Source organism: Plectropomus leopardus, chromosome 20 (assembly GCF_026936395.1).
Source record: "Plectropomus leopardus strain MGB_pleo_1.0 chromosome 20, ASM2693639v1, whole genome shotgun sequence".
Lineage (NCBI taxonomy): Eukaryota > Metazoa > Chordata > Actinopteri > Perciformes > Serranidae > Plectropomus > Plectropomus leopardus.
Window position 1 is genome coordinate 241,642 of NC_142195.1, and position 27,975 is coordinate 269,616.

Genomic DNA, 27,975 nt, shown 5'->3' on the forward strand with positions numbered 1-27,975 from the left:
ACTCGATGTTTGCATACGTGTGAAGTATGCAAACAACACTGCCATCATCGGCCGTATTACAAACAACGTTAATACCGGGAGGAAATCGACGATCTTGCTGGGTGGTGCACGGAAAACAATCTACCGCTCAACGTCAGTAAAATCAAGGAGCTGATTTTCAATTTTAGAAAGAAGGAAGCAAAGACAGACACCTCTGTCTACATCAGTGGAGCTGAGGTGGAGTGGGTGAATATCAAAGATGTTTGATTTTTCAGAGCGAACTCTGGACGCTGTCACCTAGTGTACACTGGTCATCAACCCAACAAGGGAATGCATACCGTCAATAGCCAATGAATGTTCTGTCATTACCCCTGCTTGGATCCAGTGTGTTACGTTACCAAAGGTACTTCATTCATGCTGCATCATGTGATGTCAGGATAATCGGAATAATGACTTTCCTACTTGGAAAATTAACATGAATGGCTTCTCATGTCAGAAAAACAAATCAGAGGTAATTTCATAACGCAAGTTGCAAACATGACATCAAAAATGCATAAACATGGTGGGCATAAGTCAATAGGTCAATAGTGAGAAGCGTTTTTGGTAACATTTTCTACGAAGCCCATGTCTATATTTCATTATAACGCATTATGAACACTCTTATTGTGCATTATAATGCCTCTTTAGGGCTGTATAATCATAGTTATAAGCACTCTGTTATTTATAATGCTTTATAAAAATTATCATAACTCATTATGATGCCAATTTCTATGATGAATTATGAACATACTTATAATGTTTTATAGTGTGCATATAATTATAAGTCACTATAAGTAGTCTTTTTTTGCCTTAAGTAAAGTGATAAAGAATAAGATTGAGTCAATGCAACAACAGCACATAATATGTTGGTAATTGTATTGTTTTGAACAGGAACTAACATACACTACAAACTTTGTGATGATGAACATTCGATTGTTTTATTGTTTCAATTTGGAGATAATCCAGATATGAGTATGAAGATGGAAGATTGTCTCCTGAATTATTCAACTATGATGCAGACATAACTCCTGCTCAGTTCAACAAGGGAGATAGAGAGACACATCAAGAGATCAGAATGAATGAAAAGAGCGAATGGGGGTAATGTCAATTAAGCAGTTATTAGAGAACCAAAACAAAAAGTTTTCTGGTTGTGTCACAACCATAAAATTTTAAAGCACAAAAACAATCCTGCATGAAGATGCGTCACTGCTAGATTTAGAGTTGTGAGCTGGGGTTTAAAGTCACCACCCAGAAACCCTGCACCATTTCACATTGGAAAGAGTTTTCATAATAAAACTTTTGATTTTTTTGATTTGGAGACATAAAAAACACTACTTTTAAGCTACAGAATGATGACTGTTGTTATAAAGTATTCTGAATATTTATAAATGCTTATAACTATATGCACACTGTAAAACATTATATATATTTTTCACAATTCATTGTGGACATTGGCATCATAATGAGTAATGATTCTTTTTTTTTTTATAAAGCATTATAAATAACCATGGGTGCTTATAAGTACTATAGCACTATAGATGCATTATAATGTATTTAAAGTATATTATAATATATTATAGACATAGAAAGTGTTACCTTTTTTATTAATTCACGTATGAAATATACATTTTGATTATATGTGAAGTGTAATATGGTATTAATGTTAACTACTGTCCATGTAGAGTTACCTGAATTAGTTGGAAACATTAATTTTAGCATAAACCTTGATAACAAGTCAGGTAAGGCTATTTTTAAGCTATGGGAACACAATATCAGTCTCTTGTTTAAACGCTCTTAAAGTGCAACCCATTTCCTTTGTAACTTCCATGTTGTTCCCACTTTACGACCTCAACGCACATGAATATTTCAGAGAAACGATTTCCCAACTCAGAAACTCCAACCCTTCTACATCACATCAACACAGCATTACTCACCTCAAGCTCCCTCTACAGTATGTAGAGCCCACATTCCCCATGTCTACACCACCATGATGACACCCAATGCGATTTTTCTTTCTCAACACAGATGGTGGCATATAAAACCGCTACTGCCTGCATTGTATCCATGTTTGATTGTTTCTCTTCGTTTTCTTTTTGAAAGTTGTGTGTTTATGTGGCACCAGGTCTAAACACCATGGAGGTAATTATGACACAAGGCAGAATATTTTAGTTGTGGTTTTTTTTTTCGAATGTGTGGTAAATGATTTGTGCTTTAAATATTGATCTAATCTGTTTGCATGTTGCTGTGACTTAATTATAAATTGTATTTTATATGTATATTTATTTTCCTTTAATTACCTTTATTTTGCCTTACCAGTGTAGGATGGATTTGGATTGCTTTTATGGAACTGCATAGTTGTGTGTCCCAGTTCTGCTGCAGTGTGCACCATGATTGGCAGTTGACCTACTTTTAATTTAGAGACTGACAATAGAAAAATGTTGATCCCCAGCCGGGGCGGGACGCCCAGGAAACCAATCATCATCTGGGATGTGGCATCTCAGGTGAATGGAGGAGCTTTTAATCAGGTGAGAGGCCACGCAGGTAGGTAGAGAAAGAAACTGCTGCTGCTGCTGGCTTGCTGCTACTGTTGCTACCTTTTTCTTAAACAATATATTTATGGAGTTTCTAGGCCCGCCAAACCCAGGTGGCGTTGTTAGGCAACAATTATAAAATAGAAATCTTTAGTAGTTTCAAAAATATTTTATATTAAAATTATCTTCAAGCTGGAAAAACCAGGTTGGTTGGTAAACAACAACACAGTATGTCACACCTTCCCCCAGTGGGTTAACAAGCAGAGAAAAACTTCAGCCCACTGCAGGAGCAACCCTTGGATGCTCAGGGTTGCCAAGGTGGGCAAAGCCAGATCAAAACTAACTACAGAACTTAAAAACTAAAAACTTTTATAAATTGAAAATACAATAGGTAGTTGTGTCCATTTATTACAAGGTCCAAGACTCACCTAGAAATCCAACGGAGCATATACAGATATAGCCATTGATCTTATCCTCACAAGTGCCTCCATTCTGACAGGGTTCAGACTCGCACTCATTTATGTTGACAGAGCAGTTCTCTCCTGTAATGTGAAAGAAATGAAATGATTTGCCACCGATCATCACTGCAAGGAGTTCATTATCAGAATCAGAGTGAGAATCAGAATCAGAATCGGGTTTTATTGCCAAGTACATTTACTCATACAAAGAATTTGTCATGGTGTTTTTGATGGAAAACAATTAGCGTGGGGAAGAACAAAAAAAATATGATAACTTTAAATATTTTAAGATATGAAATAAAAAAAAATATATATAGAACCAATACTATTTATTATTTATAAGGGCCTGTGCACGATGTGAGAACCTCTTGGAATGCAAGAAATTATTATTATTTCTCTACCAAATGAATCGCTTTTTTGTAGGTTGCAACATGCCCAAAAACTCAGGAAACTTGGTACACGTCTGGCCGAAAAATGTCTTATTTTGGAGGTTTTGACAATGGGCTTGGTAAAATGGCTCCCTAAAATGCAGCCCCAATGGCCAGTTTCACCTACAATTATGAAATTCGGTACACTCATGTATCATGCCCAGATGCACAAAAAAGCCCCCAAGACCTAACACAAAGTCAGCCATTTTTACTTTTGCAAACTGGTCCTACAGGATTAATCCAAATGACCTCAAATTTGGTGTGTCCAAACTTAACCCCTTAGTGATGAAAAGTTAGCAAAGGTTGGTGCATAATTATTATTATTATTATTATATATATATATATATATATATATATATAACTGAAACTGTTGAGTCACAGAGGGTGATGGGGACAGGGGCAGCAGCGATCTTTCTGAAATCCACAACCATCTCCACTGTCTTCGGAGAATTAAGCTCTAAGTTGTTCTCACCATACCAGGTCACCAGATGGTCCCAATCCCATCTGTAGGCGGACTCATTCCCACCAGAGATGAGTCCAATGAAGGTTGTGTCATCTGCAAGCTTGAGGAGCTTGATGGACTGGTGACCTGAGATGCAGCTGTTTTTTGGGGGGACAGGGATGATGGTGGAGGCCTTGAGGCAGTTTGGCACATGGCATGCAGCTGGGTGGAGGGGGAGACAGAGTCCGGTCAGGCTGCTTTGCTGAGGTTCTGTCCCCTGACGAACATATTAGCTGTTGACATGGTGTCTGTGGAGGTTCCACCATGAGGGGGTGAGCTAGACCTGGACTCAGTTTAAAAAAAGCAGAAGGTTTGTTTGGCAGCCGATGCAACACCCACTGCCCACTACGGTTCTCCATGACACCACAAGATGTTCGGTAGTTCGGTGGTGACTGCAGTGGGGCCTTTTTGAAACCAAAATCCCTCCTTTGTTCCCAAGTACATAAGGACTTTGTTCAGGTCGAGTTGGATTGTTTCTTGTCCTCTACCCAGTGAGGGGAACAGGGAAGCAAAATTGCATCTGTTCTTTCCAGTTTGTGCATTGGCATGGTATGCTGAATGCACTGCCCCCATCAGTCACATTGAACAGCTGAATGTGTGTATTAGTGATGGTATGGCTGTTAAAGCCTTATCCAAGTTACTACTTGCAAGATGGCTTTGTGAGTGCTTCTCCCAAGCCTACAGGAAGGCTGGCAGGGACCCTCCCACTGTTGTCCACACACATGTGGTGTGGCAGTGTCGGTGGTCTTGCTCAGCAGGGTGAGTGCTGTGTTCTATTCTCTGCCCATTCATATGGACAGGTTGTTCTCCCTTTCAGGCTCTGTTCTTGCTGCAATGAATGTGGTGTGCAGGGTGGTTTCTTTCAACCCCTGCAAAGTTAGGCTAAAGCTCCACCTAGTTTGGCTGCTTACCACCTCAGTTGGCTGGGCCTCCACCTTCTCTGAAGAAGTCGGCAGGACATGATGACTAAACCTTCGCCGGTCAGGATCAGTGTTGCTGTGTTGATGATATGTTCTGAAAGAGTGCTCATCCATTGGTGGAGTTTGTGTGAGACAGAACAATGGTTATGTCATTGTAGTCCTAGTTTTAGTGGCACAGGCAGAGCCCTCTACCTGGAGGCCTGGTCACTCCTACATCACTCACTGAAGAGGCCGTAGGATGTCTCCCTATATACTATGGGGTCTGCACATAATCGGGTGGGCACGTAGTTATTGGCTGACTAAGTTTATGTTTTTCTCAGTGTGCAAATTTGGGCTCATTATTATTAATAATAATAATACATTTTATTTATCAGCACCTTTCTCAACACTCAAGGACACTTGAGTATAATAAAACAACAGATAAAAGCTAAACACAGTATAAAACAGAACAATGCAATTACAGACAGTATGCAATCTTGAACAGGTGAGTTTTTTTGAGTTTTTCATTGACCAGAGTTCAAGGGTAAACCAGGGTGCAGTCTGAGAAAAAGCAACATACAGAGTTTTCACTTGAGCAAGAGAGTTGACAATGTTGTTTAAACCATTATTATATTGAGCAACCAGATCATCAGATCAGATTATTAGAGAAGTAATACCCAAAAAGCCCAGTAGAGGGCTCTGAATGTACTGATAGAACTTGGATTACAATATTGTAACCATCATTACTAACTCTGCCTCTTCCCTGGAGTCTTCATGTTCCCTTGTCTAGTCGGTTGCCACGGATTGAGGATTGTGGATTGAGGGCTACAGTTGCACTGCTGCCGTGTTCCTGCCAAATTTTTCCTCTGTTTTTCCCTAGGTTTTTCATTATTTGCCAAGGGACTGATGACAGAGGGATGTTGTATGTTGTTAAGCCCTCTGAGGCACAGTGTGATTTGTGATATTTGGCTATGTAAATACAAATTTAATTGAAATTATTAAATTTGAGTTTTACTGACCTGCAAACCCTGGCTTACACTGGCAGATATATCCAGCTGCATCTGCAAAGCTGAGCTCCCAGTCAAGCACCCAGTGAGATGGATCTGAACGCTCGAAACACTCCCCACTGTTCTCACAGGGCTGCTCGGCACACTCATCTATATCAGTCTCACAGTTTGGTCCTTCATAACCTGGAGAAAACAAAAAAGGAAATGTCATTTTACTTGTTTTATTCACAGTGACTACAAGACCAAATAAAGTGTTACATGTAGGTCTTTTTAGATCACTCACATGCGCTATCATTCACAAATTTTCTAAATTGAGGCACATTGCCAATACCAATATACTGCACTTCCTGCCCCTCTCTGCAAAAATGTTTGGGAATACTGAAAGCTGAAATTAATTCTTATTTTTTAAAAATGCAAAAATGTTAACAAGTTGCCTGCAAGATCTGAAAAACTAGAAAAAATGGAAGATGAAATGCATTACCCAAAGAAGGTAAGAGATGAAATGCATTGCTAGAAAAGCTGAAAGATTTAGCTTTGTCAGAGATGGAACCTGAAATCAACTAAAAAGGCTGGAAAAAAAGAAATGTTTCATACAAAAAACAAACAAATAAAAAAAACACAAAAATGAGAAAGACAAGAATAAATACATAATCGTTCTTAAGGAACATAATTTTTGAACATATTAATCGTTTGTGTATCTGAAAGTATGTCGATAGTCAATAAAAAAAGTCAAGTCACTGAGTGTAATTACTTAGTGACTTGTTTAAAATTTAAATGATTCCTTAGCTGCTGTGAGAGTCCAAGAACAGAGTGATGTTGTACTCTGATTTTGATATTGGGTTTAATGAAAAAAAATGAAAAATAAAAAATTTCAAAAACAATAATAAATAATGTGACTAAATATACATTAAATCACCTCTTGCAGTCTCATAAAATACACTAAACTATCAATTTGAAACTCCGATTAATATTTAAATTAATAACAGCAACCAAAATGACCATATTTATAGTAAAGGTTTAAAGGAATTTGGAGCTCTTGCTGCATTAGTTGGTGACTCATTCACTCTTGTGCAATATTTAGTGTGATTCCAACTACACCTTTACACAAACACAAAGTATCCTTACTACTAATATATACAAATAAATATACAAGTGTAGGTGTGTAAATATGTGTGTGTGTGTGTGTGTGTGTGTGTGTGTGTGTGTGAACACACCAAGACACAAAGGTAAATTGGCAAACAACATATGCTACAACTACATGCCAGATCCAAGATGGTCATAGAGCAGGGAAGGCCTTAGCTTACCACATGGCTGGTCACACAAGGCTCGAATTTTAAGTACCTTCTCTGTGTGCTTATGTTAAGAGCCAAATTTTGAGTAAATGTGTACGTGACCTAAGATGACTTGGTTAGTAAAAAAGACGTTTATCTGCATGCAAGACTCTGTCTATGAAAAGCATTGGCAAACTCAACTTACAATAACTGATAACCTAATTAGAAACCAATCGCATCAATTACTCATTCAGTGGCATTACATCAACACATGATTTACATGAAATGACAAAATCACAGCAAACAGTCTAGCCTAGCCTGTACTTATGTTGTAATTCTATGCCCAGTTGTAACTTGCCAAGCTGGGAATGGATGTAAGAGTTCTTGCGCTGTAGGTGGTTTCGGTTCAGTCCTTGCTGTGCTGTTCCAAGGATACAGGAGGAGGCTGGCCGGTCCTGGTGTCCTTACAGAGATAGCAGTTCAGTGCTAACTTACTTCTGTTCTCCTTGTGATTTGAGATGTTTGTTTGCAGGCTCTCTAACTTCTCTAAGATCTCTTCGGGTTTGGAGCATTGTGCTAAGGCAAAGCTGCAGCTCCTGCTGCGACTTAAGTGTGTGTGTGTGTGTGTATTTCGGTGGAAGGGGTAGCAGGTCCTCGGGGACCCACAATCTTCCTCTGCAGAGGCTTAGGAGCATGAGTCACAAGATCAGCAGAAGCTTCTCTTCTTGGCTTGATGATGTCCTTGGTGGCCACAGTAGTGAACCAATCATGTTTGAAGATGGGTCCATTGGAAGGGACTCACACTACAGTGCAAAAGGAAAGGCACCCAGGGGGTTGAGGGCACATGGCTGTCCTTTTGTTCCAGAAAACAGAGAACATGCAGTCTCAGTCACAATTTCCAATGGAGCTGAACTTAGAGATGTCTTCACATGTCCAATTAAAGTGGCACAAATGAACAAATCATCTATGCAGTCCCATGCATGGTGATAAACAGCTGTGAGCATGGCTCTAGAATCATAAATCTTGTTGATCTGTACTGACAACATATTACCGTAAACAACCAGCAAAAGTATTGCTTTTTTCATGTCAGTAATGCAGAGATTATACCGTTTAAATTAACTTAGAAAAATACCAGTTTCTTAACACTTCAGTAAATGAATGCAGTTCCACATGTGATCCTTGATTATAACAGAACATGATTTCAAATTCAAACAAATGGCTTTAGAAATAAATTAAAATATTGTGTACACTTGATATATGTATGTGCTCTGAGCTCAGATTCACATGGACAATTGGCCTATTTCACAAACCTTGCACATTGCTTTGTTAGAACAGGAATGTTTGATGTAGTATTTCAGTACCTGGCCAGCAAAAGCAAGTGTAACCTTTGATTCCCTCTAAACACGAGGCACCGTGGTGACAGGGATCAGAGGCACACTCAGGGATGTCCACCTCACAGTAGTCACCCCAGAATCCTGTATCACTACAGTCACATTCATAGCTGCAAGAGACAAAAACAAATACAGACAATGAGCAATAATTGGACAAAAAGCCTGCATGGAGATTTCTCAAAGCACTAGTGGGACTGCTGTTTCTTCTGTTCCACTGCTATGTAGTGGAAACGTCCCAATATCACACAGATGTACAAAACTTTCAAAATCTGCTGCGTTTGAGGGCAAAATCAAACTCTAGTAAGTACTTATTCCAAGTTTTATGTTGATGCTCTACATTTAAGGCAATCATGGCCTTCAAGTTTAGGTCTACTCTTTTGATAAGATTTTCCCATGAATGTTAAATTGTAGTTTTCCTTTGTGTCAAGTTTCATTTTTTTTTTTTTTTTTGAGGTTTCTGGTGACATAGAAAAGAAGAGCTGTGAACTGATTTAGCCATTGCCCAACACAGAGGTGACCACTGTACCCAGCTTGCATTGTGATCTACAAAGGTGAGTAGGTCAATGTTGCCAGCTGAAAGCCTCCTTAATGGTCCCATAATATCTTTGCCCACAATTTTCCATGGGTGGCTGACTTTGGTCTGTTGTAATCCACTGAGGGGTCTTCAGTTCTAGTGTTTTGTTATTGTTTTTTAATTTGGCAGGTCAACAGTATAAGACCTTTTCTTTTTTTTTAAGATTATTTTTTTGCATTTTTGCCTTTATTAGATAGGACAGATCAACAGTGTGAAGGGGGGAGAGAGAGGGGAGGACATGCAGCAAAGGGCCGTGAGCGAGGCTTGAACCTGTGGCCGCTGAGGCAAGGACAGTGCCATTATTCATGGGGCGCCTGCTTTATCCACTAAGCCACCAGATGCCCCAGACCTTTCCTTTTTTAAAACCTCCAAATTAATTTTGGGCCAGTATGCTAATGTTTGCTATCTTTTATATGTTTTGTTTCTTCCTAGGTGACCTGCTAATGGGTGGTCATGGAAAAGATTTGGCTGCTGTTAGCTGCTGCATAGTGAGGTGTGCAGACTTATTAAAGGATTTTATAAGAAAGCCGTATAACCCTGTACACTATGCAATAATAATACATGGAGATGAGACTGTGTGTAACCATCGAACCTTTAGTGGCGCGCATAGCAACGACAACAGACATGAGCAATCGAGCCCTGATCACAAGATCACAAAAGACCTAGTATACAGAGCAATGAGTGCTCGATCAAAGTATATCATAACCTGTCTACTAAAGATTGGCATGTTCACTGTACAAATAGACACATTGGCCTCATGTGTCATAAAATACCCACAGTTATCAATTCATATTAAATTAAGCTGATTGCAGTAAAATGCAATCAAATATTTGTCAAAGGGAAATTACGAATGGGTAGTTTGTGTGAGAGAGAGATTGTTCAATTATTGTTCAATCGTTCAAAATGTTTGTTTTTTTTTAATGAACTGATGTCACTAGGCTATATGGACGGAATTTACATCCCATTTTGACAAAAAAAAAAACAATAGCTAATGTAAATAAGATAACGTTGATTGAATCGTCATACTATATGTTGCTACACTGGCATAAACACCCAAGTTACGTTCTATGCAAACAGAATAGGCAAAATCAAAATGTAAAATCAATATCTATACTTGAGGAATAATGGTTTTCATGTTACATGTTGACTAATTAAGTAAAGATTAATCAAAGACAGCATCACTTCCACTCATAGGCGGTGCCAGGGGAGGGCTGGGGGGTGCTGAAGCTACTCCTGCGATAGCCAAAACACCCCCATAGCACCCCCAAGAATTTTCTTTTTTTAGAATGTTTTTTTCTATACATTATATACCCTGAGCTACCACCTTATCACGGTGGAGTGGTTTGAGTATCCCAGTGATCCTAGGAGCTCAGCTGTCAGGGGCTTTATGCCCCTGGTAGGGTTACCCATGGCAAACAGGTCCTAGGGGAGGGACCAGACAAAGTGTAGCTCACCGGACCCCTTATGAGGAAAATAAGGGGGGGTGGGGCTCAATGGTGAGCACCTGGTGGCTGGGCCTTTACCCAAGGGGCCCGGCCTGTCACAGCTGGAAGAGGCGAGGTGGGACCTCCTTACCGTGGGTGCACCACCCGTAGTAGGGGCCAAAGGGGTCGGGTACCGTGTGAATTGGGTGGCAGCCGAAGGCAGGGACCTTGGCAGTCCGATCCTTGGCTGCAGAAGCTAGCTCTGGGGACATGGAATGTCACTGCTCTGGTGGGGAAGGAGCCTGAGCTGGTGCACGAGGTTGAGAAGTTCCGACTAGATGTAGTCGGCCTCACCTTGACACATAGCATGGGCTCCGGAACCAATCTTCTTGAGAGGGGTTGGACTCTCTTCCACTCTGGAGTTGCCACTGGTGAGAGGGGCAGGGGTGGCAGCACTTAATGCCCCCTGGCTCGGTGCCTGTATGTAGGAGTTTACCCTGGTGAACGAGAGGGTAGCCTCCCTCTGCCTTGGGGGATGGAGGGATGTATCCTGACTGTTGATTGTGCCTATGGTCCAGACAGCAGTTCAGAGTATCCACCCTCTTTTGGAGTCCTTAGAGGGGGTGCTGGAGAGTGCTCCTTCTGGGGACTCCCTCGTTCTGCTGTGGGACTTGGAGACCTGGAGGGGCATGATGGGGGAGGAAAGCCCCCCCCCCCGACGATCTGAACCCGAGTGGTGTTTTGTTATTGGACTTCTGTGCTGCCATGTTCAAGCAAAAGGGTGTCCATATGCGCACTTGGCATCAGGACACCCGAGGCCACAGTTAAATGATCGACTTTGTAGTCATATCATCAGACTTGTGACCGCATGTTTTGGACACTCAGGTGAAGAGAGGCGTGGAGCTGTCAACCGATCACCACCTGGTGGTGAGTTGGCCCTGATGGTGGGGGAGGACTACTTCGAAGACCTCCTCAATCCCACCGACACGCCTTTCGGTGAGGAAGCAGGGCCTGGGGACTTGGGGGTGGGCTCTTCCATCTCTGGGGCTGAGGTTGCCAAGGTGGTCAAAAAACTCTTCGGTGGCAGGGCACCGGGGGTGGATGAGGTCCGCCCAGAGTTCCTTAGGGCCCTGGATGTAGTGGGGCTGTCGTGGTTGACACGACTCTGCAACACTGTGTGGACATTCGGGGGCAGTGTCGCTGGACTGGCAGAACGGGGAGGTGGCCCCTCTTTTTAAGAAGGGGGACCGGAGGGTGTGTTCCAACTACAGGGGGATCACACTCCTCAGCCTCCCTGGTAAGGTCTTTTCAGGGTACTAGAGAGGAGGGTTCGCCGGGCAGTCAAACTCCAGATTCAGGAGGAGCAATGCAGTTTTCGCCCCTGGTCGTGGAACTGTGGACAAGCTCTGGACCCTTGGCATGGTCCTTGAGGGTGCATGGGAGTTTGCATAACCAGTCAAAATGTGGTTTGTGGACTTGGAGAAGGCATTCAACCATGTCCCTCGGGTAGTCCTGTGGGGGATACTCCGGGAATATGGGGTGGTTCGCAGCCGAGTGTGAAGCGGCTGGGATAAGAATCAGCACCTCCAAATCAGAGGCCATGGTTCTCAGCTGGAAAAGGGTGGAGTGCCCCCTCCAGATCGGGGATGAGATCCTGCCCCAAGTGGAGGAGTTTAAGTACCTCGGGGTCTTGTTCACGAGTGTGGGAAGGATGGAGCAAGAAATTGACAGGCGGATTGCTGTAGCATCTGCAGTAATGCGGACTCTGCACCAATCTGTTGTGGTGAAGAGGAGCTGAGCTGAAAGGCAAAGCTCTCAATTTACCGGTCGATCTTTGTTCCTACCCTCATCTATGGTCATGAGCTTTGGGTAGTGACCGGAAGAACAAGATCGCGTGTACAAGTGGCCGAAATGAGCCTTCTCCGTAGGGTGGCTGGGTCCTCCCTTAGAGATAGGGTGAGAAGCTCGGTCATCCGGAAGGAGCTCGGAGTAGAGCCGCTGCTCCCACGCATTGAGAAGAGCCAGAAGAGGTGGCTTGGGCATCTAATTAGGATGCCCCTTGGACGCCTCCCTGGTGAGGTGTTCAGGACACGTCCCACCGGTAGGAGGCCCCGGGGTAGACCCAGGACACACTGGAGAGACTATGTCTCTCAGCTGACCTGGAAACACCTCGGGATCCCGGGAAGACCTGGACGAATTGGTCAGGGAGAGGGAAGTCTGGGCTTCCCTGCTTAGACTGCTGCCCCCGCGACCCGACCCTGGATAAGTGGAAGAAAATGGATGGATGGATGAATTACAATTTAAATGATTAAAACAATAAAGTAACAAATATTTTTAAAATAAAAAAAATACATAAATAGCTAAAATATGCCTGTGATAAATTACAGCTAATAGTGCAACACGCATTGAAATTTTGACCCTATGTACAATTCCTTACTGCCACAGTGCAAAATTTAGCTAGTTTAGCATCAGTGAGGAGAGTGCATCATTTTGTCATACACAAACGTCCCTGCTGGATACGACTGTTGAAAGTGGCGAAGCTAGTCAGAGTTGTGTTGTTTTTATTGCTGAGGAAAATTTGGAGACACAAGAAACAGACCAGGACCACGCAAAACCAGAGAGCGTGGGATGAAGAAGGGCAGCCACCCATGCTTTCCTCTGACAATAGGCACATGGTTTCCTGGAGGAGTTTGTTGTGGAGGCCCCTTTAGAAACAGCATGCTACGAAAGTTTGGAGGACCTGAAAACACGCTCTTTCTACCCTGTTATAGACAGGTTAATGATAGAGATGAAGCAGCGCTTTTCTTCAGAGTCAAATGATGTTTTGAGCAGGGTGCCAGCCTTGAGCCCCAAGTATTCCTCATTCATGACAAGGATCGCATCCTGCCGATGGCTGGACATTATGGAGTCGGAGAGGGAAATCTATGTGCAGAGCTATATCAAGTCCACCAGCTTCTTAAGAGCAAAGAAGAACAGAGACATAAGATCAGCACCACATAGGAGTTTTTATGCCTTATGAGACCATACAGAGATGCCTTCACAGACTTGTACAAACTCCTATCCATATCTTTGACACTGCCCATCATGTCCTTGAGCTGTGAGCGCAGCTTCTCATGCCGTTTAAAGACCTACTTGAGGAACAGCAGTGGGGACTCTCGAACCAGCAACCTGGCACTGTTAGCAATCAACACAGATAGAACAAGGGCCCTGGACCACAAAAAAATCATTGATGCCTTCGCCCTCAACCATAAAAACAGACAAATTGCTCTGTTATGAAGACATCAAAGGGTAAGTGCATGTTTTTTCCCCTACTGCTGTGTTTTAATGTGATACAGGTGATTGAGGCACACAGGATGAATTCTTGCTCTTATTTCTATTTTTTAGTCATTTAAGTTGTGAATATGATTTGGTATTAGCCCGCTGTTGATTTTTAAGTCATGGTGTTGATGTCTAGCAGCTGAGTTTTTTTGATCTTTTTGTCAGTTGTGCGTTATTTCATTCAGTATTCAGTATGTTTTTTTGACTTGCTAGACATCTCTAGTTCACAGTTTGGCATGATAACCATTGCAGATTGGTAGCTTAGTGGTAGTTATCATGCATTTTAACCCAAGCATGGAAACCTGCATAATGCCTGTTGGGTATTATGGGGCTTGTTGACCACTCTGGGTGCCTACATCAATCCAATGTAATGTTTTTCTTGTATCAAGATCCCTACTGTGATATTAATAATTGATTCAACTCAGAAATATGATATGTGTTTTTCTGAATTTGATGAAAATCACAACATACTTGGTCCATGAGCCAGACCCCTCATCGCTATCGAAAGGGTGGGCAAATTATTGTTGCAATTTTTTTTTCCTTACATATGTTCACATAATTTGTTGGTATCATAACCTTTGCAGCGGCGGAATATAAAAATATTTCTCATGCATTCACTATTTTGACTATAAAAATGCCATACGCATTCTATGATGTTGGGCATTCTCCGATGTTACAACTTTTCATAGTTTGTGTGCCAGTACAAATGATTTAGATAACCTTTGCAGTTGCAGAAAGGCCCTGCAAATAGTATTTGTTTGTGACACTGGATGGAGCAAATCCTTCTGGTTATGTGAGTTATGCATACGGAGAAGTAAGGGAGGAAATCTGCTTTGGACATTCCATTCCTTTTCTTGAAACCATGAGAAAATGTTTTCAATAAATTGCTGATTAGTGATTGCATATGCTCTAAAGAACTTTACCTCCTCATAATTTAATTATGGCATGCAATTGAAAATGTACTTCTTTGAATTGCCTAGTTATGCTTGTAGCTAGCTAGTAACAGATTACTGCTGTCGGTCCTGTCATATCTAGCTAGCTAGCTAGTTTAATCATGGCATGGTAAGAACAAAGACCCGCATGAGGTATTATTCCAATATTACGGCCCTTGTCTATGGAACAGCCTGCTGGAGGACCTGAGGGCTGCTGAGAGCATTGATATTTTTAAACGCAGGCTCAAGACCCACTCTTTTAATCTAGCTTTTAACTAATCTTTATTATTTATTTATTTACTTGTTTATCTACCTATTTATTTACTGTTATTTAGATTCTTTGGTTATTATACTGTTGCTGTTATTTCATATTTAATTTTACTCTCTAAATATTGACCTTTTAGTCTTAAATAGATAATTTATTGTTTATTTTGTTTTTAGTTATTTGTTCAACCTCTGGTGTTTCCTTGGCTCTGGCTGTGGGGATGCTGTCATGGGGGTTGTCCTGTCGCAGTTGGACTGGGGGTGGTGATTTCTCTGGTGGTGTCTCGGTGAACTATGATCAGCTCCTGGTCCGAACAGCCCTCCATGATGGCATTTCCTCATTTTAGTCCTCCGTGCTCAGCCATGTGTTTTTTTGGCCCTCCATGGCCCTTGCCCATTGTGTTTCATGGTGTTTGGGCAGAGGGTTGTGGTGGGGCTGGGAGAAGAAGGGTGGGTAGGGTTGGAAGGGTTGTTGTTCATGTTGTTTTACATTTTTAATGTGTGAAGCACTTTGTGCTACATTCTTTGTATGAAAAGTGCTCTATAAATAAAATTTGATTGACTGCCTGACGATGGTGAAAATGAACTGCTTTAAATTAGCTACTTATGCTCATAGCTACCGGTGCCGGTCCTGTTTTAGCTAACTAGCTACTGTAGCTAGATAATTAAAATACAAGCCCAGACTTTTTATAGACATTACAGAAACCTGAGGACCTGAAATCACTTCAGAAAAAATTGCTGGTAAAAAATCAAACCTCCTGAGGAGGAGTGGCCTCAGGTTTGATACCACAGGAAATACAGGAGTGTCTACCAATAAATAATGTGGACATATATAGAAAGAAGAAAATACCAAAAAGAATTTGCCCACCCTGTCGCTTGCGATTGATGGTCTGGCTCATGGACTAGATGGTCTGCACAACTCTGTAGAAAAGCCAGCCACCCTTAGCCTGTCCTTCTCAGGAGCCAAGCCTGAAGCGGTTGACCCAGAGCAACACACCTACTGAACCTTCAAGTGGCAACTCAAGTGGCTACCCTTTTGACTGACAATGGCTCCTGACTCTCTCCAACAAAGTATGGATGAGACAGAGACATGAGATGTGCACCCCATTTTCCAGTCTCTGAATTTGAAGAGCCCTCAGAGACAGCAAGTGTTCTCAGGCCAACAAGCACAGGCTTTGCACCAGGCTCAACAGGACAGCGGACCAGACTCAGCCCTGCCTGTTGGTGTGGGCCAGCTGTTGGTCTTTACCAAAACATGCTGTTTTACCCCTGTGTCAGGGGCCTGAAGTGTTGGAGTACACACCACCACTCTGACACTCATAGCAGACCAGTTATTGATCTGTCTTCACTCAGGTATGAAAGTGCAGCGTGCCACTGAGGGGGGCATGTCGGCCGACAAAAGACTTTCCTGAAGGCTGCTCTCGTGTGCCCTCGCACATCACTCCTCAGAGATCCCTCCCCGATACTCAGTCCTCCATCCTCAATTCTCTGTGCCCAATATTTGCTTATCGCTTCTCAGAACTCAAATAAGAGCATTTAAGATGTCCCTCAAGATGAGAGAAACAAAAGTCTACAGAGGGTGGAGCACCGGACAACTTCTGTTCTGGACTGGAGGTTCGCCTTAAAAAAGTGAATGTCAATTGAGTTGTCATATTTAGTAGCATCAGGAGATACATGAGATGAAAAATACTTCTTACAAGCAAACTATGCATCATAGTAGCGCAGTTATCAGGACTGAGGACAAAGACGAGCACTGTGGCTCTGTCCAATCTTTGCATGCAAAGGTTCAAAGTAGAGAGTGGGGGAGAGAAGGTGAATGGCCCATGATATTTTCTAGCCTGATCAATCACTAATTAGGCCTATTGGATGGCATGGTTCCCATTAAGAAAACTGAAGTGCAAATGTTGTGTATATAAAACAATGAACAGTCAAAAGACACAATATCCATTTTTTCTGCAATAACAGCACAAAATGTGCATAAGAGTGCTCTTTTTTTGTGCATAGATTAAGTAAAGGTAGCTTTGATGAAGACATTTCCTCCTAAGAATGGTTAGAGATTGAGGACTTTGAAAATGCTCATGTCTGTTTATTGACATTATGCCAACTCCGTTGCCTCTCCGGAGCATTCCTGCTCCCTTGTTTCCTAGTTTTCCTGGATCCTGGCTGCAATCTTGGCTGCGTCTGATCATGGTGATAGCTGTGATGTGCTGTGACCCTGCCTTTGGTCGTGCCCGTGCTGTGGCTGCACTGATACCGTAACCCCGGCTTGCCCTGATCGTGGTCTTGGTTTTGCCATTGCTGTGGTCCTGTCTGAAGCGTCGCCTGTGTTGTTGGTCCTGGTCATCACATAGCATCTGACATTACACTACAATTACAAAACTGAAAACTTACTGTTTATTTAAAAATGATTATGAATGTGAAAAATATCCATCCATCCATTTTCTTCCGCTTATCCGGGGTCGGGTCGCGGGGGCAGCAGCCTAAGCAGGGAAACCCAGACTTCCCTCTCCCCGGCCACTTCATCCAGCTCTTCCCGGGGGACCCCGAGGCGTTCCCAGGCCAGCTGAGAGACGTAGTCTCTCCAGCGTGTCCTGGGTCTTCCCCGGGGCCTCCTACCGGTGGGACGTGCCCTGAACACCTCACCAGGGAGGCGTCCTGGAGGCATCCTAATTAGATGCCCGAGCCACCTCATCTGGCTCTTCTCAATGCGGAGGAGCAGCGGCTCTACTCCGAGCTCCTCCCGGATGACCGAGCTTCTCACCCTATCTCTAAGGGAGAGCCCAGCCACCCTACGGAGGAAACTCATTTCGGCCGCTTGTACCCGCGATCTTGTTCTTTCGGTCACTACCCAAAGCTCGTGACCATAGGTGAGGGTAGGAACGAAGATCGACTGGTAAATCGAGAGCTTTGCCTTTCGGCTCAGCTCCCTCTTCACCAAGACAGACCGGTGCAGAGTCCGCATTACTGCAGACGCCGCACCGATCCGCCTGTCGATCTCCCGTTCCATCCTTCCCTCACTCGTGAACAAGACTCCGAGGTACTTAAACTCCTCCACTTGGGGCAGGACTTCATCCCCGATCCGGAGGGGGCACGCCACCCTTTTCCGGCTGAGAACCATGGTCTCGGATTTGGAGGTGCTGATTTTCATTCCAGCCGCTTCACACTCGGCTGCGAACCGATCCAGTGAGAGCTGAAGGTCGCGGCCCGATGAAGCCAACAGGACCACATCATCTGCAAAGAGCAGAGACCTAATCCTGAGGTCACCAAACCGGACCCCCTCAACACCCTGGCTGCGCCTAGAAATTCTGTCCATAAAAGTTATGAACAGAATCGGTGACAAAGGGCAGCCCTGGCGGAGTCCAACCCTCACCGGAAACGAGTTCGACTTACTGCCGGCAATGCGGACCAAGCTCCGGCACCGGTCATACAGGGAACGGACAGCCCGTATCAGGGAGTCCGAAACCCCATATTCCCGGAGAACCCCCCACAGGACTCCCCGAGGGACACGGTCGAATGCCTTTTCCAAGTCCACAAAGCACATGTGGACTGGTTGGGCAAACTCCCAAGCACCCTCAAGGATCCTGCCAAGGGTCCAGAGCTGGTCCACAGTTCCACGACCGGGGCGAAAACCGCATTGCTCCTCCTGAATCCGGGGTTCGACTATCCGGCGGACCCTCCTCTCTAGTACCCCAGAATAGACCTTACCAGGGAGGCTGAGGAGTGTGATCCCCTGTAGTTGGAACACACCCTCCGGTCCCCCTTCTTGAAAGAGGGACCACCACCCCAGTCTGCCAGTCCAAGGGCACTGCCCCCGATGTCCACGCAATGTTGCAGAGTCGTGTCAGCCACGACAGCCCCACAACATCCAGGGCCTTGAGGAACTCTGGGCGGACCTCGTCCACCCCCGGGGCCCTGCCACCGAGGAGCTTTTTGACCACCTCGGTAACCTCAGCCCCAGAGATAGAGGAGCCCACCCCCGGGTCCCCAGGCCCTGCTTCCCCAACGGAAGGCGTGTCGGTGGGATTGAGGAGGTCTTCGAAGTATTCCTTCCACCGATCCACAACGTCCCGAGTCGAGGTCAGCAGTGCCCCGTCGCCACCATACACAGTGTTGACGGAGCACTGCTTCCCCCTCCTGAGATGCCGGATGGTGGTCCAGAACCTCTTCGAAGCCGTCCGGAAGTCGTTTTCCATGGCCTCGCCGAACTCCTCCCATGCCCGGGTTTTTGCCTCGGCGACCGCCGCCGCCGCACTCCGCTTGGCCTGTCGGTACCTGTCTGCTGCCTCCGGACTCCCACAGGCCAAGAAGGCCCGATAGGACTCCTTCTTCAGCTTGACGGCACCCCTTACCGCCGGTGTCCACCAGCGGGTTCGGGTGTTGCCGCCCCGACAGGCACCAACCACCTTACGGCCACAGCACCGGTCGGCCGCCTCAGCAATGGAGGCACGGAACACGGCCCACTCGGACTCAATGTCCCCAGCCTCCCCCGGGACATGGTCGAAGCTCTTCCGGAGGTGGGAGTTGAAGCTCCTTCTGACGGGAGACTCTGCCAGACGTTCCCAGCAGACCCTCACTATGCGTTTGGGTCTGCCAGGTCTGACCGTCCTCCCCACCATCGGAGCCAACTCACCACCAGATGGTGATCGGTTGACAGCTCCGCCCCTCTCTTCACCCAAGTGTCCAAGACATACGGCCGCAAGTCCAACGATACGACTACAAAGTCGATCATTGAACCGCGCCTAGGGTGTCCTGATGCCAAGTGCGCATATGGACACCCTTATGCTTGAACATGGTGTTCGTTATGGACAATCTGTGGCGAGCACAGAAGTCCAATAACAAAACACCACTCAGGTTCAGATCGGGGGGGCCATTCCTCCCGATCACGCCCCTCCAGGTCTCACTGTCGTTGCCAACGTGAGCGTTGAAGTCCCCCAGCAGAACGAGGGAGTCCCCAGAAGGAGCACTCTCCAGCACCCCCTCTAAGGACTCCAAAAAGGGTGGATACTCTGAACTGCTGTTTGGACCATAGGCACAAACAACAGTCAGGATCCGTCCCCCAACCCGAAGGCGGAGGGAGGCTACCCTCTCATTCACCGGCGTAAACTCCAACGTGCAGGCACCGAGCCGGGGGGCAATAAGTATTACCACCCCTGCCCGGCGCCTCTCACCAGTGGCAACTCCAGAGTGGAAGAGAGTCCATCCCCTCTCAAGAAGACTGGTTCCGGAGCCCAAGCCATGCGTCGAGGTGAGGCCGACTATATCTAGTCGGAACTTCTCAACCTCGCGCACCAGCTCAGGCTCCTTCCCCACCAGAGAGGTGACATTCCACGTCCCCAGAGCTAGCTTCTGCAGCCGAGGATCGGACCGCCAAGGTCCCCGCCTTCGGCTGCCGCCCAGCTCACATTGCACCCGACCCCTACGGCCCCTCCTATGGGTGGTGAGCCCACGGGAAGGAGGTCCCATGTCACCTCTTCGGGCTGTGCCCGGCCGGGCCCCATGGGTAAAGGCCCGGCCACCAGGCGCTCGCCATCGAGCCCCACCCCCAGGCCTGGCTCCAGGGGGGGGCCCCGGTGACCCGCGTCCGGGCGAGGGGAACTCTGGACCATCGGTTGATGTCATCATAGGGGTCTTGTGAGCTACGCTTTGTCTGGTCCCTCCCCTAGGACCTGTTTGCCATGGGTGACCCTACCAGGGGCATGAAGCCCCCGACAACTGAGCTCCTAGGATCACTGGGACACGCAAACCCCTCCACCACGATAAGGTGGTAGCTCAGGGAGGGGAAAAATATGTTAAGTATAATTTGCCCAAAAGCCGCAGATCATTGTTTGCACAGCTAAGATGCGGAATACTACCACTAGTTAAACGAAGTGGAAAATGAAATTCATTTTATTTTAAACTGTCCTATATATTATGATTTACAGGAAGGAAGTGTCTCAGTGATAATGTTTTTGCCTTGTCTGACTCTTTTTAAATCTTTTGAAAGCATAAGAAAGTAGGAGAATGGTAACTTATAACTGAATTTATCACTCTGTTCATCAGAAAAGTTATTGGGTTATGATCTGGATTTACATACACTCTTTGGAAGAGATGTATTAAGATTAGTTTATCTATTTTGTTTTGTCTGAATCTGAGTTTTGAGTTTAATAGGCTGTGTTGGTATGTATGCATGTGTGCATGGGTGCATGCATGCATGCAAGTATGCGTATGTGTGTGTGCGTGCATGTGTGTATGCATGTATGCATGTATGTATATATATTTGGTCAACATATATTTTGTTGTGTCTTACCTCCCGGAGTATTTTATCTGGAGGTGGTTTATGTTTACGTGATCATGTTATGGTACTGTGATGTCTGATGCAGGAATATTTACTGTATTTCAGTTAATGTGTCTGAATAATCCCATGCGGGATGGGTCATACAAATGACCAGACACGTAAATAAAATATTTACTCATTCATTCAATATTCATTCATACAGCTACAACAGGACATGCTTTAAGCCGAAACCATAGAGGGAAGCACTAAATAACATTAATATAGCCCTATATTAATGTCTCATGTATTAGCAACATTCGAGTCACAACTCAGCATACATTTTACTGAAAAAATGAGAAATGATTTTTGGAAAGCTCAGAGGGTAGTTTAACAGCAATGATGGTGTTTTCAGAAAAACTCTGGATGAAGAAATATCCTGATGATAGAATATCTATTTCCTTATCCAAACAAAGATGCCAGCTACAAATGGTATTTGTCTCCATCCAAAGCTCAATACTGGTAAAATTCATTGACATTAATGTAACTTCTATTCTTCTATATTTTTCAGAAAAAAATACATATAGCGAGGCACAAACAAGGGCTAGGCACATCATCATAAGAGAAACATCTAATGGAGCAGCACAAGGCCACCCTAACCCCACCATACACAAGCTTCACAGTAATTCCTATATTTCATAGTAACAATCTTCACTGTAATAGCCCCTACAGAAAGTAAATTCAGCATGTTGATTGGCCTACCTGTTCACCATGTCATGACAGAAAGCTCCATTCTGACAGGGCTTACTGGCACACTCATCAACATCAACCTCACAGTCAATGCCATTGAAACCGGGCAGGCACACACAGGAGTACATGCCGATCAGGTCATGGCAGGTGGCTCCATTGAGGCAAGGGCTGGACTCGCACTCATCTATTTCAGTCTCACAGTTTACTCCTGGTGGAGAGGGAACATGAAAAAAATAATTATGATGATGTTAGTAATGATGAAATTAAGTTGGAATATCTGGTAAATGTAGCTATTGTTTATAGTCAAATGCAGTGATGTAATGTAACAAAGCATTAATACTTCATTACAGTAAGTAAGTACTGTTTGGGAGTGTCTGTATGTCACTTGAGTTTTTGTATTTCTGTCAACTTTCAATTTTATTCCTCCGTGTTTCCTAAATAAAATGTGTACTTTTACGAAACTACATTTTCCCTAAGTATTGTAGTTTCTTACTACTAATTAGGGAAGGAAGGGAGGAGGGGACAGACAATGATTAAAGCAATGGGAGGAAAGGTAAAAACTGAATTTTGTTCTTTAAATCCTTTCAGTTTAAAAAAAAAAAAGACCTTGTTTTTTGTGTGATATACGCTCCATTTTGCAGGTGGTTTATGTTACGAAGAAATAAAGTTATAATATAATGAAATTCCTTTTAATACTTAAGTACAGTAAATATCAGAGACTTTAAAACTTTTACTCAAGTAATATTCTAACAGGTGACTTTAACTTCTACCGAAGTCATTTACTGTAGTTTTACTCAGGCATAGCTTTCACGTACTTAATCCATCACTAGAGATAAGATGCCCACACAAATGCTTTCTGTGCACTTAAAATACTCCTTGTGCCCAGGAACAAACAAAACACTTTGGAATTAACAAATTATGGTGACGAACAAGAGGCAGAAAAACCTCTACATGAACAAGTAAATGCTGTCAGCCAGCAGAAAGTCCTTATCTCACTGTGTGCACTGTATTCTTTCCGGAGATGATTAAATATGGCATAATAACCATGTGAGCACATGGGCAGTAAGTTGGGGATGCAGTAATTTTCTATGGGGCCCAAGGACAAAAATGAGTTGTGGGCCAGGTTTGCTTCGTTCTATTACTATTTGTGCATTGTGCAAGTATCTCGTTTAGATACTTAAAAGGTACAGTTCATATGGCTGTCAAGTCAATTGGATTTACATAGCTCAACTACAAATTTGCATATCTGTATAGCATACAACACACTGGGACTCTTTGCATGAACAAATTTTCTCCTGTATTTGTTCATGTCCACAGTTTGTTCATATATTGTCAGTACCCAGTGATTAATGGGATTTTCTGATGTTTTCTAGGTAAGAGAAAATTTTACAGTACTGTGTTTTTAACAGACATAGTTAAAATCTCCTACATATCTATTTCATTCATAATTAATTATTCATCTATGTACTTATTAGGATGGATATGTTTTCAACTAATGCACAGCCACAAATCTTCAATCTCTTCCAGGTATAACTGGATGTTCTTATACTGATCCGTATAGTTATCAAGATGAGTATGTTTGTTGACTGAAACACGGCCAAAATTCTTTGATCTACTTTATTCTTGCTAGGACTGAACAGCTGCAGCACAAAGTGGATAAGAATATCAATGAAAGAATTTAAACAGGCAGAAAAGATAAAGCATTTATATATGTAGCCTATTCACCCACGGAAGAATCACAAAAAATCAAGGAAAAGTGATGAAATAAGAACAATGTCAGCAAGTATGCAGCTGGCAGGACGCTCCGCTTTTGGAACACTCATAGACGCTCCCAATGGAATAGAAAGCTGCGTGGAGCGCTGTAGATGTTACATCATCGACACACGTTCGGTGGAATCAAGGGTGAGTATGTTGTGCACTGATTTAAGACAGTAACACTTGACCAATAACACTGTATATTTGTAATTTCAATGCTGATAAGCAAGTATTGTACTTTACAAATGTGTATGTGTGTGTAGGTGTGTGTAGGTGTGTGTGTGTGTGTGTGTGTGTGTGTCTGTCTTTTTGACGTACCTGCAAAGCCCACCAAACACTCACACTCATAGTGGTCCTTCTCATTGATGCAGGTGGCGTTGTTCTCACAGGGTCGTGAAGCACACTCGTTAATGTCAATCTCACAGTTATATCCTTGAAAACCAGGCACACAGAAGCAGTGGAACTCTGCCATTCCGTCTATGCAGATAGCTCCATTCTGACAGGGCTCTGATGAACACTCATTCACATCTTCTTCACAGGTCTTTCCCTCAAACCCTGGTGCACACCGGCATTCAAAGCCCTCTGGTCTTAAAACACAAGTCCCATTGTTCCTGCAGGGTTCATCAATACAGTCAGTCACATGTGTCCTGCAGTCCCATCCTCCGTACCCAGCAGCACATCTGCAGAAGTATCCGTTTAGCTGGTCTACACACAGAGAGCGAGGTTCGGAACATGGGTTGCTTTGACACTCATCCACCTCCTCTGTGCAGTTATCACCTGTTAGTCCATCTGGGCAGATGCAGTAGTATTCTGTGGTACCAGGGGTGGTGGTGCAGTCTTCACATGGAGCAAAGGAGCAGGCGTCATAGAGTTCGTCACAGTTTTTGCCCATGTATCGAACTTGCTCTCTGGCACAGATACAGGCATAATCGTCCATGGTGTCCACACAGGTAGCTCCATTCTGGCATGGTGCAGACAAACATTTGTCTGAAGTGGCTGTGCAGAGTATTCCTGAAAAACAAAGGAAATGTTATGCTAAGGATTATTAAATGCATATGAAGATCATATCTACCGCAGAAAAGTGTTTCTCAGTCAAAGGGCCAGGTCTCCTTGAGGTGTCCCAAAAAAAAATATGTGAAGTTTTCATTGTTAGTGAGGTGCATCATTCCTGCACGAGTCGAAGATGAGTTTCACAAGCAACAATACTTAGACTTAGACTTAGACACGTTTATTTATCCCACTTGTGGGAAATTAGCTTGTCACAGCAGCCATGTGTACATAAGAAATAAATAAAAATATCAATATATACAAAATATAAAATATACAAAAGTGCACAAATAGGCATGTATCAAAGAAGAAGAAAAATTGTACAGGTTTGAAAATACAAAAATCAAAGATATACCAGAAAAAAAATCAAAGATATACAGATTAAAACAAGATGCAGGTAAGAATGTGGGAGAATGAGGGAGCACTGTTGTTGTATTGTAATAAATAGTAATAAGGATGCATGCACATACTCCGTCATAACTGGTCATAATTCCATTTTATCTACAGATCACCCTTCTATTTCTGTATGGTGCTGAATCTCCTGTATCAAGCCACTGCTAAATGTCATGGTTCCTGCATTCTCCTCCTCCCCTTCTCTGCCAGTATTTTTCCACTCACCTCACTCTGACCTGCTCTACCTGCCAGCCACGCCCACTGCTGCAGCCTGCTCTCCCACAGCTGCAGCTCATCATCAATCAGCCCAGTATTTAAGACACTCCAAAACGTTCACTCACTGCCAGATTGTTCCTCTGCTATGCACGACTCTCCAGCGTTCTATTGCCAGACCTCCTGTTGCCGACCCAGCCCGTTCCTGACCAGCTCTCTGTGCCTGCCATCCCGTGTACCTACCTGCCTTCTGTCCCCGACCACGTGCTTCGCTTCGGCGTTCAGGAAACCTGACGGCTCCACTGGCAAAGACCTCCCCGCTCGACCACGACGATCCTCCAGCCTGCTCCTCGACGGTACCGTTGATTTCTCGGACTGTTTTCCCGGCTACGGATCCTCTGCCTGTCCCCGACCACGACTCAGCGCTATCCCCGACAACGTTCCCACACGTGTTGTCGGCCCTTCGAGCTACGGGGTTTCCTGCTCCCCAGCCACAGTTGGTTCCAGTGTCGTGTCTACACTTCGTTGGATTCCCAGAGACATTGTTTGGGTAAACCACCCGAAGACCGAACTGACTATCTGTGAGCTGGTCTTTGATTGTGTTGGTTCTAATAAAGGATATTACGAACTGACTTTAAGTGTTGGCGTACTGCATCTGGGTTCATACACACCCCGTTTCACTAAAGCAATCTTAACACTTCCTACAGCTGCTTCACATTGAAATGTTTACCCCCAATGAACCACAAAGTGGTTTTATGTTGTAAAGCAGCCATGGGAAATGCAACAAAGTTGTACCAAAGGTTACACCTCAAAAATAATTTAGCTTTTAGCTTAAAAGATCTCTTGTGAAATCACTTGATATGCAAGTTTGGGGAATCTCATCTCATCTCATTTCATGTAGTGATGTCTTTTTGCTACACCAAAATGTATTTTAAAAACAGATTGCATCATGGGGCTTTGGCTCATGTCGGGTAACTCACATAACGAACAATGGGCCTCATTCAGAAACAATGCATACACACAAATCTGTGCTTAAACCGTGCGTATGATTGTTTTTAGTAGAATTTGAGACTCATTAATATTTTCTGCCCTGAATATTTTCCCGCTCTGCAAATAAATATATAACTGTCTCAGACCATGTGAACGCACAAATGATATGTCCAGTCCAGCTGTCTTGTGTAAAATGTAAGCCTAATTAAATGCAGAGCGTATTAAAACCACAATTATTTAAAAAAAAAAAGGCTCTAATAGATAATATAACAATATTTAAGACCATTAATTTGCTAGACTATTTGCTGGAGCCTTTCCCAGCTGTCATCCGGCAGAAGGCGGGGTACACCCTGGACAGGTCGCCAGACCATCGCAGGGCCGACACATACAGACAGACAACCATACACACTCACAGTCACACCTAAGGGCAATTTAGAGTCACCAATCAACCTGACCTGCATGTCTTTGGACTGTGGGAGGAAGACACAGGGAGTGCATGCAAACTCCGTACAGAAGGGCCTCGCCAGGGATGAACCAGGGACCCTCTTGCTGTGAGGCAACAGTGCTAACCATGACGCCACCGTGCCGCCCATGAAATTGTAAAGCTAAATTTTAATATTTATTTAGCAGATTGTAATATTGTGTGTCACTATACCGGTAATATGAAGGTTGTAGAGCGTGTGTGCGTTTATGAGTGTAGCTGCATATATTGAGACATGAAATGCACTCAAGATGGGTTTTTTTTTTTTTTGTGTGTGTGTGTGTGTGTGTGTAGTTGACCGTGGAGTCACGCAGTTGCCGTTTTGAGGCTTCAGCTCTCTTACATGTTCCCTTTGATAAGAGACTACCCTTATCAATGTAGTGTTTTGTTTAATAGATGTTTGAGTTCACTTATAATGATTAATGATTGTGCACTGTTAAAATATCATCGAAATCTACTTGTGTGATGTATCAAGGAAAGATACAGAAGGTGGATGTAGATTTTTGAATGTCAATCTGACTGTGTTGTACAGGTTGGGTTTTTGATTTATGATTCAAGAAACTATCCAGTCCAAAGATGGCGAGCCACCATACAAGGATCCACTGTGATGATGACTGATGTTCATAGGGTTAGGAACCAAAACTTGGCTCCAAATTAGAACCGAGTACTTATGCCAAGTACCGGATACCCATGAAAAAAAAAAAAATAAATATTGGTTCTCCTTATTGGTTCATAGAGGTGACAAAAATTTATTGGGATAAGCAAAGGCTATATATATTTGCAAAGCTGTGGCTCATATTGCTACCTTCTAGGACCTTTTTTAATCTGCCAGGAGTCAGGACCTGTTACGTCATGCGTCAACGCAAGAGCGAGCTGGAGAGTGTGCATGACAAGCATGTCACAGCCATATTGCAACCCTCTCGAATTCCCGGGAGATTCCTGTTTTTCATTGCCCTCTCCCAGTGTCCTCAAGGCTACGTCCTTGGGGGTCACGTCCACCAAAATATATACAAGGGAAATTTGAATGCCCCAAAAATTGTTACTGTGTGTCCTGTGTTTTGGACTGAACATCCAACATG

General features: G+C 43.9%; 1 protein-coding gene across 3 annotated transcripts in view; it reads right to left on the bottom strand.

Annotated features, from left to right (window-relative positions):
* crb2a (crumbs cell polarity complex component 2a) overlaps positions 1–27,975 on the bottom strand; it is a 94,103-nt gene that overhangs the window by 44,882 nt on the left and 21,246 nt on the right. For all 3 annotated transcript variants that reach the window (XM_042509794.2, XM_088070645.1, XM_088070644.1), the window contains exons 2-6: positions 24,091–24,783; positions 22,030–22,225; positions 8,476–8,615; positions 5,856–6,026; positions 2,978–3,091 (exon numbers count right to left, since the gene is read on the bottom strand). In XM_042509794.2, coding sequence (XP_042365728.2) covers positions 2,978–3,091; positions 5,856–6,026; positions 8,476–8,615; positions 22,030–22,225; positions 24,091–24,783 — 1,314 coding nt within the window. The remainder of the gene's footprint in view (positions 1–2,977; positions 3,092–5,855; positions 6,027–8,475; positions 8,616–22,029; positions 22,226–24,090; positions 24,784–27,975) is intronic.